A 15,888-nucleotide genomic window follows, 5' to 3' on the forward strand; every position below is an offset into this window, starting at 1 on the left:
ATTGCAGTATCTCGCTTCTTCAGCCTTGGCTGGCTGCACCTCCTCAGGATTCATGAGTTACTCTCACACCCAGGGAGGGTGATAATGAGATTGGCTCTGGGCCATCAAACTCACCTTTTTACTGGCCGTGCCATGTCAGCTTACTGGTACACACACACATTAACCAGTGTAGACGGAGATATGCTTGGCTGGGCGCACGCATGCTTCACTACTTTATGTACAATTGCATTCGACTCTGAAGCCATGCGGTGTAAACAAATGCTGGTAAATAAACTGGAACGAGAACTGTTCTTCAGGCCAGGTGGAAAGTGAGTAGAGCTCAGCATTTCATCCCAGATTGCAAATGTTGATGTAAAGGAAGATTAATCATGTTTTTCCAAGCATATTTCATCCAGATTTATTGGTAAAACTTTATTTTGCGACTCACTTTAGAAATTCGGTTGACTATAAATAACTTTGCAACTATATATCAACCACTAGCTTTTAGAGCATTAGTAAATTGCCTGTTTAACATCTGCTAACACTTAATTTCGTTGGTGCCCCAACAGACATTTTAATGATTATACCAAATTTGCCAATACATTTCAATTTATTCTACAAACCCCAAACCTAATCTACTAATACTCTTATTAGAGCTAGTTGACCTGAACTTGAAAAGTTACTTATAGTTAGTAGAATGCCTAAAGTGGACTGTCGAAATAAAGTGATTGTTCAGTAATACAAGGTATATGGCCATATCCACCAAACATAGAACATGCTTAGGGATGCCTGATATTTTGTCTGGTTTCTCACCTTTCTCATCAAAATTATGTATTTTTCCCCCATGAAAACAATTTATTTACATCTTAAAATGGAATATATCTCTTGAAAATAACTCTACACCCTTACCTCATTGAGTATGTGTGAAACCATGAATATGCTAGTTAGCCCCCGTCTCCACTCAAACATACCAGTCCGAACCTGCTCTACTTTCATCCAGTTAACTGAAGTAGTAAATGCTACACAATGGCAAGTGGCAATCTTGGATTAATGGTTATTGCTATGTCGTTCATTGCAGTCCCGAGAATGAATCCTTGAGTGAGTGCGCAAAAAATGCGCAAAAAGCACTCCCCTCACAATCACTAAAAGGCTTTCAGTGATCGTAATTAATCGTGATCTTATGAAGATACATTATAATGAGTGAAGTTCTACACTGCACAGTTAATCTCTTATTTACATAGTATCTACACCTTCTTTTGAGAAGATCTGCGAACGTGCAGACCTCTGCACTGAAACAAACCCCTTTGAGCGGTGAGTGACTAACTTTAACGCCTCTGAATGACCATTGCTTTCACGAAACCAATGCATAAAGTATTGTCTACGATTGGCTACATTACTCAGTGCTGCAAAAACACATGCAATAGAAACCTTTGACCATATATGAAAAGCCCTGGAAGTTAAATAATATTAAAAAAAAGTAACAGATGCCTCTACCCAAATCATAAATTTATGAATGACGATTGGCATTTCAAATCACTGTATAATACATCATCTACATTTAGGATTGTGATGATGTGACAGCTGTTCCCTCTACTGTACCTATTCAGAGGATCCACCACTATGGCTCTAGGGTGAGACATGTCTCCCTCCAAAAGAGTCTTCCTGGTTTCAGATGCCCGCTCCAGCCTAGCCACACTGATTGTTTTTCTGTAGCCATCATTGGTCCAGTAGAGATTATTTCCAATCCAATCCACTGAAATCCCCTCCACATTATCAAGATCTGTAAGAGCACACACAATTCAGCAGCTGAAAAGCTGTTATCGAAGACAAAAAATAAAATAAAATAACAACCTTTGTACCGTTTATATGACTTCAATTCATGCAATTTCAGAGTCTTTGTGTAAGAAAATGAAGCAACTTTACAAACTGAAAACACCAATAATATGAAGAAGAATACATAATGTTCAGTAATTACCATCTTTGAGAATTGTTTCCCGACTGCTTCCATCAACTTTCTGCCGCCCTATCAAAAAACTTGTAGTATCGGCAAAGTAAATGTTTCCTGTTTCAGCATGATAGTCGAGAGCTCTTGGATTCACCAAGTCCTCAATAGGAACCATGTACTCATTGCTAGACTTCACATTTATGTCCAGACCCCGGATTATCCCAGGTCGTCCCTTTCCATAGAAGAGGAAAAGATCATTCCTGGGTTCTGTGAAGACACAGATAGGAAGTATTAACATAAATATATGCCATATACACTAGTCAAAAGTTTGTAATAATTATGATTTTTTTTTTTGTTTGTTTTTTTGTCACATGAAATCATTATAATATGCTGATTTGCTGGTCACTTATTATTAGTGCTACACATATATATGGTGGTTATTATTATTGGTGGTTATGTTCCTTATTATTGCAGCATATTGATGAATACAAAGTCAAAAAAGAACTGAATTATTTAGAGCTATTAGTTATATATATATATATATATATATATATATATATATAATTTTTTTTTTTTTTTTTTTTTTTTTTTGAACCCAAATCAGCTGTGTGAAGATCTACAAAGCCCAATACTGGCAGAGGTGTTAACCCCCTGGGGTCTGAGGGTGATTTTATGGCCTGGATAAGTTAGAGAAATGAATGGAGCAATCAGCATCCTCAGGCAGAAATTATCTTGATTGAGAGTATTTATTTGACAAGCCTCAGCAATTATATTTTTGTTCATCGGGACTCTGTTTAAACAATAAATTTCCTGTTGTCAGATTAGCACAGGCACACAACAGAGACTGAGGTTATCCATGGGCTTGCAACAAGCTCAAATGATCTAACCTCTAGTCACAGTGGGGATAAAACAAAGGGCAGCCTGGCCTGTCTGTTATGTGGCAGGCCAATGGGAAATGAGGTGGATTCTGGGTAATGAGAGGGACCTCACCCCAACATCCTCCTCCTCCCTCATGGGACCACAACAGTGTGGGTGATACCACACAAATATCACTTCAATTTATCATTCTGAATGGAAGAGCTCCACTACCTTGAAGACAATTAAGCAGTTTGAGACCTATATATCAAACAACACAGGGACTACTGGATGCCACAGTCATTTAGAATAGCTTCTCATCTGATGGAAAGAGGCAGGAAGTAGAACATCTGGGTGGCGGTATAAATCAGAAACATCTCAAGATGCAGAGCTTGGTTCATTATTGCAGTCACTTCATGCTTAACTCAGGATCGTCATTAATTGACCCATAGCTTTCATTGTCAACTAAGTAAAACGTCCATTGATCAGGAGGATCTGCGTATGGGGGAACAGAGTGGAAATGGCAGTAATGTCAGTAATGAATCATGCTATAGGCAGTCAATAAAATAACATCACAACCACGTGGGCCAATCTCCTTAAAAGTTAATCTCCATCTCTGTCAGTGCCAAGACTGGCGCAAATGCAGAAGCGCTCAATCTTCTAGTGTAACACGTACATTTCAATTTCCAGGTCTAGATTGCTGACGAGAATCGAATAAAACAAAGACATATTCCATCACCATTTCTGCATGGATGACGTGACATTATGTGACATAAAATCATTGGGTAAATTTTTCACTCTTGTGCCAGAGAAGAAATATATCTTTATTAGGATGGTCAATTGCTATATATAACATAATAGGGAATTACTGAATTTATATATATATATATATATATATATATATATATATATATATATTTTTTTTTTTTTTTTTTTTTTTTTTTTTATAACTGATTGCATTAATCCTATAAAGCATACTGTATCATACTTGATAGATGCCTTCTGTTGTCTGATAGGTTAATATATTTTCATACTATTACTTGATAATTCATGCTTATAAGGTTAAAAGAAACAAAAAGTGACTTAATTATTATTATAATCATTATTATCATTATAAATCATATTATTTCAGAACAACACATTTGAACAGCTACAGTGCACAAAAGTGAGGCTGTGAACTAAGGTGGACTGACTTTTGCAGGACAGCCCATCACTTCCCAGGCTGAATCCGGTATGACAGCGGCAGCTCCGGGATTTGTAGCTCCCGCTGAGAAGGCAGATGTGCGAGCATCCTCCTGGTTTACCATAAGGGTCAACTTCACACGCATGGCCCTTGACTGAAGAGAGGACACGGGTGTCACATTTGCAATTAGCATATTCATATATGCATATAATCTTGAATAATGTTTTATTTATAAATATGTAATACAAAACCTGAAACAAAGCCAAAAAGTGATGCACATGATGTAGAAAAAAAAAAGAAAAAAAAGATGCATAGACATGCTGTTCGATCTAAACAAGCAATTCAAACCAAACACATACTTTACCTTTCGGCTGACTGAGCTTGTGGTAAACCCGTATTGTTTTTGCATTTCCTATGCTGGTTAGCGTCTCCGGGTCTGTGACATTAAAGCGATTTATCCGTAAGATGTCTACCACTGCTCCACTTGAGGGTTCAGAGCGAGTTGCGTACAAGTAGTCCTCAAAAACAGCTAATCCATGCAGGTGGGCCACCTAGCAAAAGGAACATTGACCATGTCAGGTTGATTAGAACACCCAGAAGCTACTTAGCTAGGTAAATAGAACCTTGTAAGCTCAAAAAAAAAAAAAAAAAAGCAGAACAGCACTGATACAGTCCTTGGTATTTCCATTTGATTCAACATCAACATTCAACATTGAATTAGCCATTAGCTAAAGCTGTTATTAGACTTAATTTGACCTGGCAACAACCCACAAGCTGAATAAAGAGGTGCAGATTTGCAGACAGGCTGAAGTTAACGGAATTGTGTTGTTATGCATTCAGGCAGTTCAGGACGTTTGGCAGGGTCAGCTAGAGTGCATGTGTTTCTCTGGGGACACCTCGATTCTGTGGAGTGATTCTAGCCTACATGCTATCTCTGCAAGCAACATGTGACAGGAGCAGACTGGGAGTGCTGAACCATGCCTGCAAATACACACATATTAAAAAGTGCATTGTGCTTCACCTAAACCCACAGGGAGATAATTTATCCTCTCTTTCCCTAACTGCAAGAGGTAAGAAATGGTAGCAAAATAGTGTGGCTCATAACGCTATTCTCTTTTAAATTTATAGTCAGGTACTCAACCATTCCTCCAGGGCAAGAGTGGATATTCCAGTTTCCCCGCAAATTATTTGGACACTTAATGCACAATAAAACAATTGTTTAATCAAATGGTTTTGAGATCAGTTTTAGTATATGTATAAAGTGAGTTCACACAGGGGTCCATCATATTCACAAAGAACATTTCATAATGAAACTATTTGAATGCCAGTTTCCACCAGTGATCCACTTTTGGGTTGATACAGTTTTTGAGAGAAGGGTAACACTTTATTATTTGGATCAGTTCTCACTATTAACTAGTCACTTATTAGCATGCCCATTAATACCATATTGGTTGTTTATGAGTACTTATAATTCAGGGCTCTAAACCAGTTCAAGGAACAAAAAATTGAAAACGAAAAAGAAAACGAAAACCGGAAAACCAGGAACAGAACCAGAAATAGAAACGAAATCAAACTTTATAGTTGCGAACAGAACCAAAAATTTTAAATGACCATTAACCAGTTAATAACATTATTTTATCGTTCCATTTAATATTTGAAATTTGCTGTCAACCAATCATGAATTTCAGTAGTATGTCCTATGCAAATGTGAAATCTGTATAACCAACCAGCTTTGGTATGACCTTATGCGCACAGATAACATAATTTTGAACATATATTGAAGCCTGTTCATTATCAAAATAAAATCGAGTTAAAGAAACAAATAAAAAGTTACACTGTTCCGTTGTACAAAAGGTTGCAGTCAGCGTGACCGCGCCTCACTGTGCTGATAGAAGTCGATGTGAAGGATGTTTTATGTCAATGAAAGTACAAACACTATTATAATAAATAAATCATATTTTACTATATTTTACTATTTTTGCTTTAAATAAAAAACAAAAAGTTCTGCAAGGGTGCCTAATTAGATTGGGGAATCATCACATAATAAGAAACCTGTTAGAAAAACAATGAAGTTGAAAAAGGGTAGATGCCGTTTTCAGGACTCGCAGAAACTCACCTTAATTTGCATCCTCTCACCAATACGTTGCAGTTCACATTTAAGAGCTCCATTAAACCAAGCAAACCCACACCTACCTGCATACAGTCATCCATTGCTCAATGGACGTGGCCTTCTACACTTTCCAACAACGAGAAGATCTTTGGGTGGCTTGGCTGAGGTCTACTTTTGAATAATAATGATCCATAATTACCATCCTCTTAAGTGCACTTCAGGTAAAATATTCAAATGGTGAATCTGTTTCAGTAGTCCGTGTTCATTTTAACTAATTAATGCAAGAACTAGCTTGAGCAATTAAAATGCAGATGAAACCACATAGATACAGTTGCTGCTGGGTATAAATGCCATAACCAATTAATACTTGAAATCAATCTGTGTACAACTGTGTTGGTTTCTTTCCCCTCCTATCAGGAAATAATTTAAATCTTGCAACAGACAAACAACCCTTTACTTCCCTTCACATCACCATTGGTAAGTAAGCATATCATATTAATTTGTCTATTAAGAGCTCAAGAATTTAAACAACAATTTTTTTGGTGTATTAAAAAATGGTACCTAAATTTAGCTAAATAAGCTAAATTTTGGCAAGATTTCACAGACAAAAATGACAATTTTCAATAGTGTAGTGATGCAGGTCACGCATAAGTCACTTTCAAACCAAGCAGTTTTGAAAGTCCAAATCCTTCAAATCTGCATGACCAATGTGAACATGCGTGAAATCAACATAGGTAACTTTTTTGCTTATTCAAAATGAAATGACAGGATTTTTGCAAACAAAATTTCGCCAAGCATCAGTAAATGTGACTGCACCTTTTGGCTAGGATAACCTTAAGAAGAACTCTCTTTTATGATCATCTGCTGCTAAGCAACTAAATTGATCAAATGTGACAGAAATTTCCACAAAAATATAATGCAGCACAAGTGTTTTTAACACTTATAACAATGAATGTTTCTTGAGCACCACATTATTCTTGCTTAAATAAATATGGCGTGATTGAACATAAGAGACTTCTTTGCAAAACAAACTAAATTCTTAAACCCCAAATCTTTAAACAGCAATGTATGAAGCTGCAAAATGACAAACCAATTCCAAAAAAACAGAGACAAAAAACAGAAAAATAACTTACTTGATATCCTTGGATGATAGTGTGTCTGTTTTTGCCATTGTAATCCACCATTTCAATGTAATCCAGATATGCGTCTGCCCAGTACACCAACTTTTTTACCAGATCCAATGCCACGGCAGTCGGCCGCTCAACCTTGTAATCCACGAGTCGAGTTCTGTTGGTGCCATCCATGTTGCAGCGTTCCAGTTTTGCTTGATATCCATAGTCAGTGAAGAAGAGCATCCTGCAAGTGATCAAGAAGTGCAATGTCTTTTTTACTGAGGTCACCCAAAAAATGTAACTTATATCCTATTTTTCATGGCATTCCACCACCATTAAATCTTTCCATAAGACAACAGCTAGAAGTGACCAATGAAGCATTCGGTACACTATACAGGTTTGAAACAACATTTGGAAAAGTAAAGTACACATTTCCTAAAGTACATACTTTTCCTAAGTACACATTTCTGTGACACATAAAACAGCAAGATCTCATGAGTACAATTTTTCATCACCGGCTGTTCCTGTAAGACTTTCTTTTTGTTTCCACCCATAAAACATGTTGCCAATTAAAGCAAGACCTCATTAGTGACATAAATGCATTTATCGAATGACGCCATCCTCCTTTGAAGTATTTCAATTACAGTAGCCCTGCTCAAAAAAAAAAAAAATATGTTTGCCCTTTGTGTATGAAAATAAATGACCAGGCTACAAACAGCTACAAAAAGCCTACCAGTTCAAGCTCTAACAACATCAGATACCTAGTGGCTGATACTGCAAACACATAATTTAATTAGGAATCTAACACAGAAAGAATTCACACACAGCAGCAGTCCCCGAGTGCTTAATTGCTCCAGAGAAGCAAACATAAAACATAAAGGAAATTCAAAAAAACGAAACCATAAGGAGCTTTTTGTCATGGGATATCCATCTTGTAGTCTGTTGTTATACAGAATTCTTTGCAGTGCAATATCAACATTTTCTTGTAAGTCATTTCGTTTGTCCCTTGGGGACTGAAGTAGGAGAACTCATTAAATGTTTAGTCAGACTTTTAGCTGATTAGAATATTAGTAAATGATGTAAAAAGCATGTCTCTCTAAGGCTTCTGCCTCTTGACCCTCCTCATATCTTTTGTTTTCTGAATGTTAGAAATAATTGAACCATGAATCAGTGATACTTCTTCTGCCTGCCAACAAAAAAACTAATTGGCTCCTGTATCAGATTCAAAGTTCCAGTACACTTTGGTGTGTTTGACTTGCTCTGTGTTTCTCAGCCAGGTTTTATTTATTTATTTATTTCTAATTTGGAACAGTTCAGCCCTCATTACAGAAATGGATACCATACTGTTCCATTAAAAAAAAAAACAATTCATACTAGAAAAAAAAAAAAAAAAAACACATAACTGCATTGTTCCGTTATGTTCAAATTTGTACAAATAGGATTAAAAATCAGATAGACATACTCTCAGCCACATCCTCGGACTGCCCGCAGTCTAATGCATATTGTACAAATACTGGAAAGCACATTTTCAATGTGGCAAACTTCACTGTTTTGACATACCATCTTAAATATGCAACACTAAAGTAACAAGCCACTTAAAAGTGAGGAATAAATACATTACATAATATGAATAATATACACCACTGTTCAAAAGTTTGGTGTTCTTTAAGCAATTATTACTCTTATTCAGCAAGGATGCATCAAAGGAATTTAGAATGTTATAAAAGATAAAAGAAAAGGATGAAAAGATGTTTGCTGAGCAGCACATCAGTATATTAGAGTGATTTCTGAAGGATCTAAATTCTTAACTACAATTCTAAATGGCCCTTTGAATAAAACATATAGAGTCGTTTTGAACTGGAATCATGGTGGAATATCCAGTGATGTCCACTTCGTAGGGCACTTATGATCGAATATAACAAATGATGTATGTGATAAAAGAAATATACCAAATATGCAGGGGGGCGTGAGGACTGCGATTGGGAAACGCTGGAATAAGACATCAATATGTGCTTTGTACATAATAAACAGCCAATTTGCTAGTAATAAGCATGCTAATAAGCAAACAGCAAATCGTGAGAGTTGGTCCCTAAACTAAAGTGCTACTGAATAAACAATTTTTTTTAAAAAACACTAAAATAGATGGTTTTAAATTGAAATAATATTTGTTTTGTTTAAATAAATGATTGTATTATATATTGTTAGCAAGAGGATCCATCTCATTCTGAGCCACCCACTGCCATTAAATTCAATTGCTGCTGAATGTGATTTTTAACACCAAAATAAATGACATACATAAGAATAAAGCTGATAAGGTATCTGCAAGTTCAGTGTCTTTTTCCTGCCATTATATGGAAGAAAATCTTTCATACAGCAATCCATGATATTATTCACTCATCCATATGTAATCTGCGAGATGGTTGGGCCATTCTTACTATAATAAAGCAGTTTAATCTGTAAAGAACACATTTACATGTCAACTTGATTTAAGTATATTTAAAAAAAAAACTATGTTATAGTTTTATTTTTACATTGTTTAATTTTATTGGTAAACAAATGATGTTATTTCTAAATTAAATACAGACAAGATTTTTAACAATAGTTTAATTATTTTTAGTGTTCAGCAAATCAAGGCGAGAATGGTGATGTGTCATCATTTAATAAAAAAAATAGGTACTTTCATTAATCAAAACAAAATATTCTCCTGCCAAAGTTAGTAATGAACAATACAGTCCGTTAGGTTGACTGTAGACATTGTTGCCAAGCAATTTAGCAACTTGCTACATTAAGAGAACATATAATCCTCACCAAAATCTAGAATGAAGAATTATTCAAATAAATTATATTAATTGATAACGTTATTATCAGCGACATTCAACAGGTCTGCAATATCTCCAACAAAATACACCAAGGAACAGTACTACAAAATTAGATGACAACAAATGCAATAAAGCAAAATGAATTAAAAAAAATAAATCTATAATTTTTATGCCATATTTTGCTCTGAGTATGTGTTTGAGGCAAACAAACATTTTCCACCATTGTTCACTGTACTGTGTATATACTTTCTACATCTGATTTTAATAATACAAACAGATGAGACAGCGATCCAGAAGATATTATTGCAGTGAATGTTGCATTCTAATACCACACAACAATAACCACAGAATCATACATCAACAATAGTGTATTTTTTTGGTTATCTGTTACTCAGTAAACCCAGACAAACCACAAAACACAATGGGAACCAATCTGACCCAGTCATATATCTCATCTGTTTCTTTAGACCTTTCAACCCTGACTTTAAGTAATCACTGCAAGGTGACACAATGGTCCAACCCAAACCCGGACCGCAGGGGAATTTCATTACTGAAGAGAATACAGAACAGAAAATGCCTCCCCTTTCTTTCACTAAAACAGATTACCAAACAGGATTATTTTGCTCCAAATAAAATTCTAGTTTCCCAATCTCCGCTGACTAAAAAAATGCCTGCTTTTTAGAATTGATTTGGGGAATAAGTTAGACTTTGAAAAGCGGGGTTAAACCAAGTTCAGTCTTATTCCCTCTCTGGGATTTTTGTTTCAAATTAGAAAGCTATATTTTATATAAAGCCTCTCTAGAAGCATACAAGAGGACGGAGACTCCTTCAGGAAAGCAGGCGAGAAATCAGACCAAAAAGAACAAAAAAAATTAGGGAAGGAAAATTATTTCTGAACCACAAACGAAACACTTAACGTTTTGTGAACTCTTTCCATAACTACTATACCTCATGCTGTGCCACTATCACAAACCGCCTCAATTTCTTTTGTTTTCACTCAAGCGCTCCAGGCTGACAGACCTCCTGTGATCCATCAGCCTCCCTCACACACATGCAGCTCCAACCTCATCTCGCCAATTACAGGAGGAGGACCAGGAAAAGCAGAACGGCAGTGTAATGTAGTAAACAGCACTTTGCTGAAGCCTGGAGGCTTAAACCGCTGTACTCCTTTCCCACATTCCCGGGAGGAAACTGGCTGGATGCACTGAAGGCCATGTACAAATGTGAGAGAGCCATTCCCGTGGGTTATGTTCATGTAAACGCACCAACGGCACATAAAAAAAATAAATAAATAAAAGAAGCGTTTAAGTTGGTACAATTACATGCTCATCATAGGCCATAAATGGACACAAAAAGGCATGTTCACAGTGAACGGAGGAGGAACAGTGTTGAGCTTGTTTGATAAGGCTAAAAAGGGCCAACTTCAAGATTTTTCCAAAACCGGATTTTCTGCTTAAGGTCGGCTCTGTGAGGTGAATAAGGGGATCTTCCGAAAACATATGGGAGCCCAAGAGAAAAGCTCCAAACCAGAAGCATATGTTTCTAAAGCCATATCCTACAGCATTTGTACTGCACACCGAGAGCTTTGCAGAGTTGAAAGCTAGAAAAACAAAGCAATACTGTATCTAGCCAAGCATTTCATTTGGCCAAAAAAGACTGAAGCATTTGCTTTCACTTTATTTGTGCAGTTTGCACAACTACTGCTTCAAATCGTAGATAGTTTTATCATAGCCAATTTATATTTCTTTGCCCATAATACATACAGTGGTGGCCATTGGTAAAATATTATTAGAACACTAGTATTTTCACCAGCTAAAAAATGTTTAAGTCAGTAATTTCCATATTTTGATGTAGTGTGCCAGTAGGATATATCAGTTTATATTTCCAAGCATTCATTTTGCCATTAATTGTAATGATCCAGTGAAATTTTTGTTTGCACAAGTAGTCTGAAAACAGCCAGTGCTCCACACATAGATATTTTTGTCATCATCATCCAGTCTGTCTGGAATTAAGTGTAGATACTGAAACAACTGAGACACATTAAATCCAGAAGAACTGTGGCAATGTCTCCAGATGCTTAAAAAAATCTAGTGTTCTAATAATTCTGGCCACCACTGAACATACTATTCTAATATTCTTTAGTACATTCGATACATTGATATATATATATATATATATATATATATATATATATATATATATATATATATATATATATATATATATATCAATATATATATATTTGCATTTGTGTATGCATTCATTTAATGAATAAGCTCATTTTCTTAAATGTAAAAAAAATAAAATATATTTTTAATATCACTGAATGTATATGTACACAAAGGCACATGGTTTTTAATGATATAATGTATCCATACCAGATACAATATGTAAATTAGGTAATATTAAAAACTGGTTTAGATGGAAAAAAATTGGTTTAGAGTGAAATGGACGTTTATTCCTACAGACATATTGAGCATCGAGATGCATTAGCAAAAAGGCATTTTTTTTTTACCTTAAAAAAAGTTACTTTTACCTTAAAGCAAAAAGACAGCGACCTTATTGAGTGTTACAATTTCTATCATTCATACTATATGTACAAATGGACCACCTCTGCCTTATACTGTACAGACAGCAATAAAAATACTTTAGTACTAAAATGCCAAACATTAAAGTAATGCAACTAGAGAATTCAGTCCTCTGTGCATTCCATTCAAAATCTCTTGAAAGATTTTGAAACATCTGCGAGGTTGTTGATGATCACAGGAGAAAGAACACAGCCTTTAGACTCAAAGAGATAAACGGCTGTCATTTCCTTTAAACACGCCTTCATTCAGGGCAGTCAGGATTTCGTTTTTGTCAGAGCCACAGCACGAAAACAAAAGCATGACAACCACACACCGAAGAACGGAAGCGAAATTGATGGCCTGGGCTCTCTTTGCAGTCTTTAGTCTGCTGAACACAGGTGCTACAATTTAGGTTTACTGGGCGAAAGGCGTCTCATTAAAAAACCCGGAACTGAGTGCTCTGCCTGTCCTTGCACTCTCATGAATAAATGGGACAAACTCTCTCCTGAATTCCTATTCTAAGCTCGCCGGGAATATTACCATGGCACTCCTTTTAGCAGCTAATGACTAGAATAATCATGCTGCCCTCCTCTCCTTTGAGGACTCTTTGTGTTCTTTTACTCATTTCTCCTGAAACATTTCCACAATCACCGTGCTGACGTGAGGGATCCGCCACCCCCTTGTTTCAACTGCGGCTTTGTGGTGTCAAAGCAAAACAAAACTCATGTAAAGCAGATTTCTGCAAGGGCGTTCGAGACTGTGGGATGCTGGATAAATCATGGAATACTAATGGCACTCCTGACTGTGGGAGTTGTAGCACAATCATGCAACCAGACAGTGTCGAAAAGAAAAGTAAATATTGAGCTCTGGGAACAGTACAGACAAGACACATTCAGAGAAATATTTGCCTAAAATCTTGCAATATATGTGAGAGGATTCAGATTATCAAAGGCCTTGTCAAAAATGAAATCTCGCTTCATGCATTTTCAGCTCACCCCATTAGAGGATCCAGAGCGATTGCTTTAGGGTTCAAAAGGTCGAGGTCTATCACCGTAACACAGGTGTCTCCATGCTGGTTGCAAACGAATATCCTGTCGCTTGCTTGATCCACGAAGTAAAAGTTTCCCGTGAGCCAGTCAAAGGCTAATTGATCAACATCTGAAACAAAGGAAAACATGTCAGTTTACACGAAACAAGATGATACTGTATATTGATGTGACACAACATTAATTGGCATGCGTTCACGCATAAGTCATTGCGAATTCTTGCCATGAAGTGTTAATCAATCAATCATATTCATGAAAGTCCTTATTCATGAAAACAATTTCCTAATCTACATATTATAATTGCTACTTTACTTTTTTATTAATATTTCATTTTTAAATGTTGTTATTGCTGCTTTATATGATGTATTAAATAGAATATTAATCCATTTTAACTGGATTTGAGATGGAATTAAGAAAAAAAAAGCAATTAAATGCATTAACATGCATTGTTACGTCCCACGTGGACTTGTGTTTCTCTTTGTCTTTGTGTGTGTGTTCACATAAACACACTTTATGATAAACACACTTTTCAGGCATGAAATATTTAAGAAATAACTAAAACAAACAGTCCACTTTTTAAACTAAAAATATAAAAAGCCTACCATTGAACAAAAACAAAAAGTGCCCAATAAACTAAGTCATATTAGTACAATTTATTTACTTTTTTTAAGATCATAAACTCGGGGGCCATTAGAGGCTCTTAATGCACTGTGCCAGACTTGAAATATGTTAGAACTGAAATGCTTTGTTAAGTCAAAGAAATTCTTGTTTTAGAGGCTATTTTTGGATCAATATCCTGGAATGAGAGCATGTTCTTTTTCTCTGATTCAACACTGAAAACTAATAGGCTAATTATTAAAAGAGTAATGGATCATTTTCGATTTGAGATCTTTTAATGAATACTTAATGGATACATAGTGTAGGATGAACTATACAAATGTGAATAAACCATTTCCTGTAGCGGTAAATAAATTATAAGCACTGTTAGCTTCCATACAGCTTGCATTGATAAGCACTACGCAGTCAAGCAGAACTCAGTGTTACACTGAATGTTTTGTTCAGCCTGAGAAGATAAGGTCTCATGAGTAAAGGAGAAAATGTACTGAACTTTTAACTTCAACTTTAAGCGAAGTTTATCAGATGTTTATTAAATTCCAACGACATTTTTCTTTTTTTTTTTAAATACTAAATTACTTTGGACTTTACAGAGATATTTCATAACACTGTCAAAATATTTCTTTAATTTTGGCGTAGTTTAGATAATTCTTAGAGAAATCTTGTTTTTCTTTCAATGTACTGCATTCTCAATGTAGCAGGAGAGTTAAACCGGAATCATACCGTGGAGATTCTGGACTGTCTTTACTTCCTGTTCTTTAGTGAAACCACTTGCTTTCCTCATCCTGGCACACCGGAGTTGTCCGGAGGACTCTGAGGATGTGACCCAGCATACTGATTCCTCTTTATGGTTGAAATCCAAACCATGAGTTCCATTTGAGTCCAGTTGTTTGAGGGTTTGCAGGCGGGATCCGTTTAGGGCTGTGATTATAATATTATCCGAGCCTCCAATCAGCAGTGCTGCAGGGTTTTCACCGGTCTCTGGAATAGATGGATAGCAAAATAGTGTCAAGACAGCTTGAGGCCAGGCATTTCCTTGGCATTCCATGCTTTCAGTAGAATAGGATAATACAGGCTTCCGCAGAGGGCATGGGTAATTGAGAAGCATGTCTCTTAGGAGAGAAACCCATTTTCAGAACACAGCGGTTAGCTGGACATTTCTTTTCTTATTCAGTTTTGCAATGTATTTCATAAGTGAAAGTGGATATTATATTCACATTGTATAATGCAATTTATGTGTATATATGCGCATATGTGTGTGAATGTCTCAAACTGTGAATACTTTTTTTTATTTTCATGTTTGTATATACAGTATATAAGTAAAATAAATCAACACAGATCTTTATTTTAAATTATTTTGCAGTGCATTTATTTTTAAGAGTCTTATTTAACATTCACCTTTCTAATGGCTATGTCATCCTCCGCTGGCCCCCGTCAGACGGCCGGGAAAAGATGATGCATTGAAATTTATATGCATGAGCTTTTACATTTAATGGAAACCCCATAGTTATCCCAGTGCAACAACCTCTTTCTGCTAAATTAATATTAATGTGGGTGAGCACTGAGTTCAGTTAAGTTTATGGGTAATGATATTCAGTTTATTCCTCATAGGAAAGCAGTCACATTGATTAAACGCGGGACAGATTCCGCATCCAGC

General features: G+C 36.0%; 1 protein-coding gene across 2 annotated transcripts in view; it reads right to left on the reverse strand.

The window, feature by feature from the left end:
• The window catches only part of LOC113108465 (low-density lipoprotein receptor-related protein 1B-like), a 133,607-nt gene that overhangs the window by 12,359 nt on the left and 105,360 nt on the right, over nt 1-15,888 (reverse strand). For both annotated transcript variants that reach the window (XM_026271611.1, XM_026271610.1), the window contains 7 exons: nt 14,955-15,212; nt 13,566-13,728; nt 7,206-7,428; nt 4,327-4,513; nt 3,973-4,116; nt 1,955-2,191; nt 1,579-1,759 (listed from right to left, as the gene is read on the reverse strand). In XM_026271611.1, the coding sequence (XP_026127396.1) occupies nt 1,579-1,759; nt 1,955-2,191; nt 3,973-4,116; nt 4,327-4,513; nt 7,206-7,428; nt 13,566-13,728; nt 14,955-15,212 (1,393 nt within the window). The remainder of the gene's footprint in view (nt 1-1,578; nt 1,760-1,954; nt 2,192-3,972; nt 4,117-4,326; nt 4,514-7,205; nt 7,429-13,565; nt 13,729-14,954; nt 15,213-15,888) is intronic.

Source organism: Carassius auratus, chromosome 9 (assembly GCF_003368295.1).
Source record: "Carassius auratus strain Wakin chromosome 9, ASM336829v1, whole genome shotgun sequence".
Classification (NCBI taxonomy): Eukaryota; Metazoa; Chordata; class Actinopteri; order Cypriniformes; family Cyprinidae; genus Carassius; species Carassius auratus.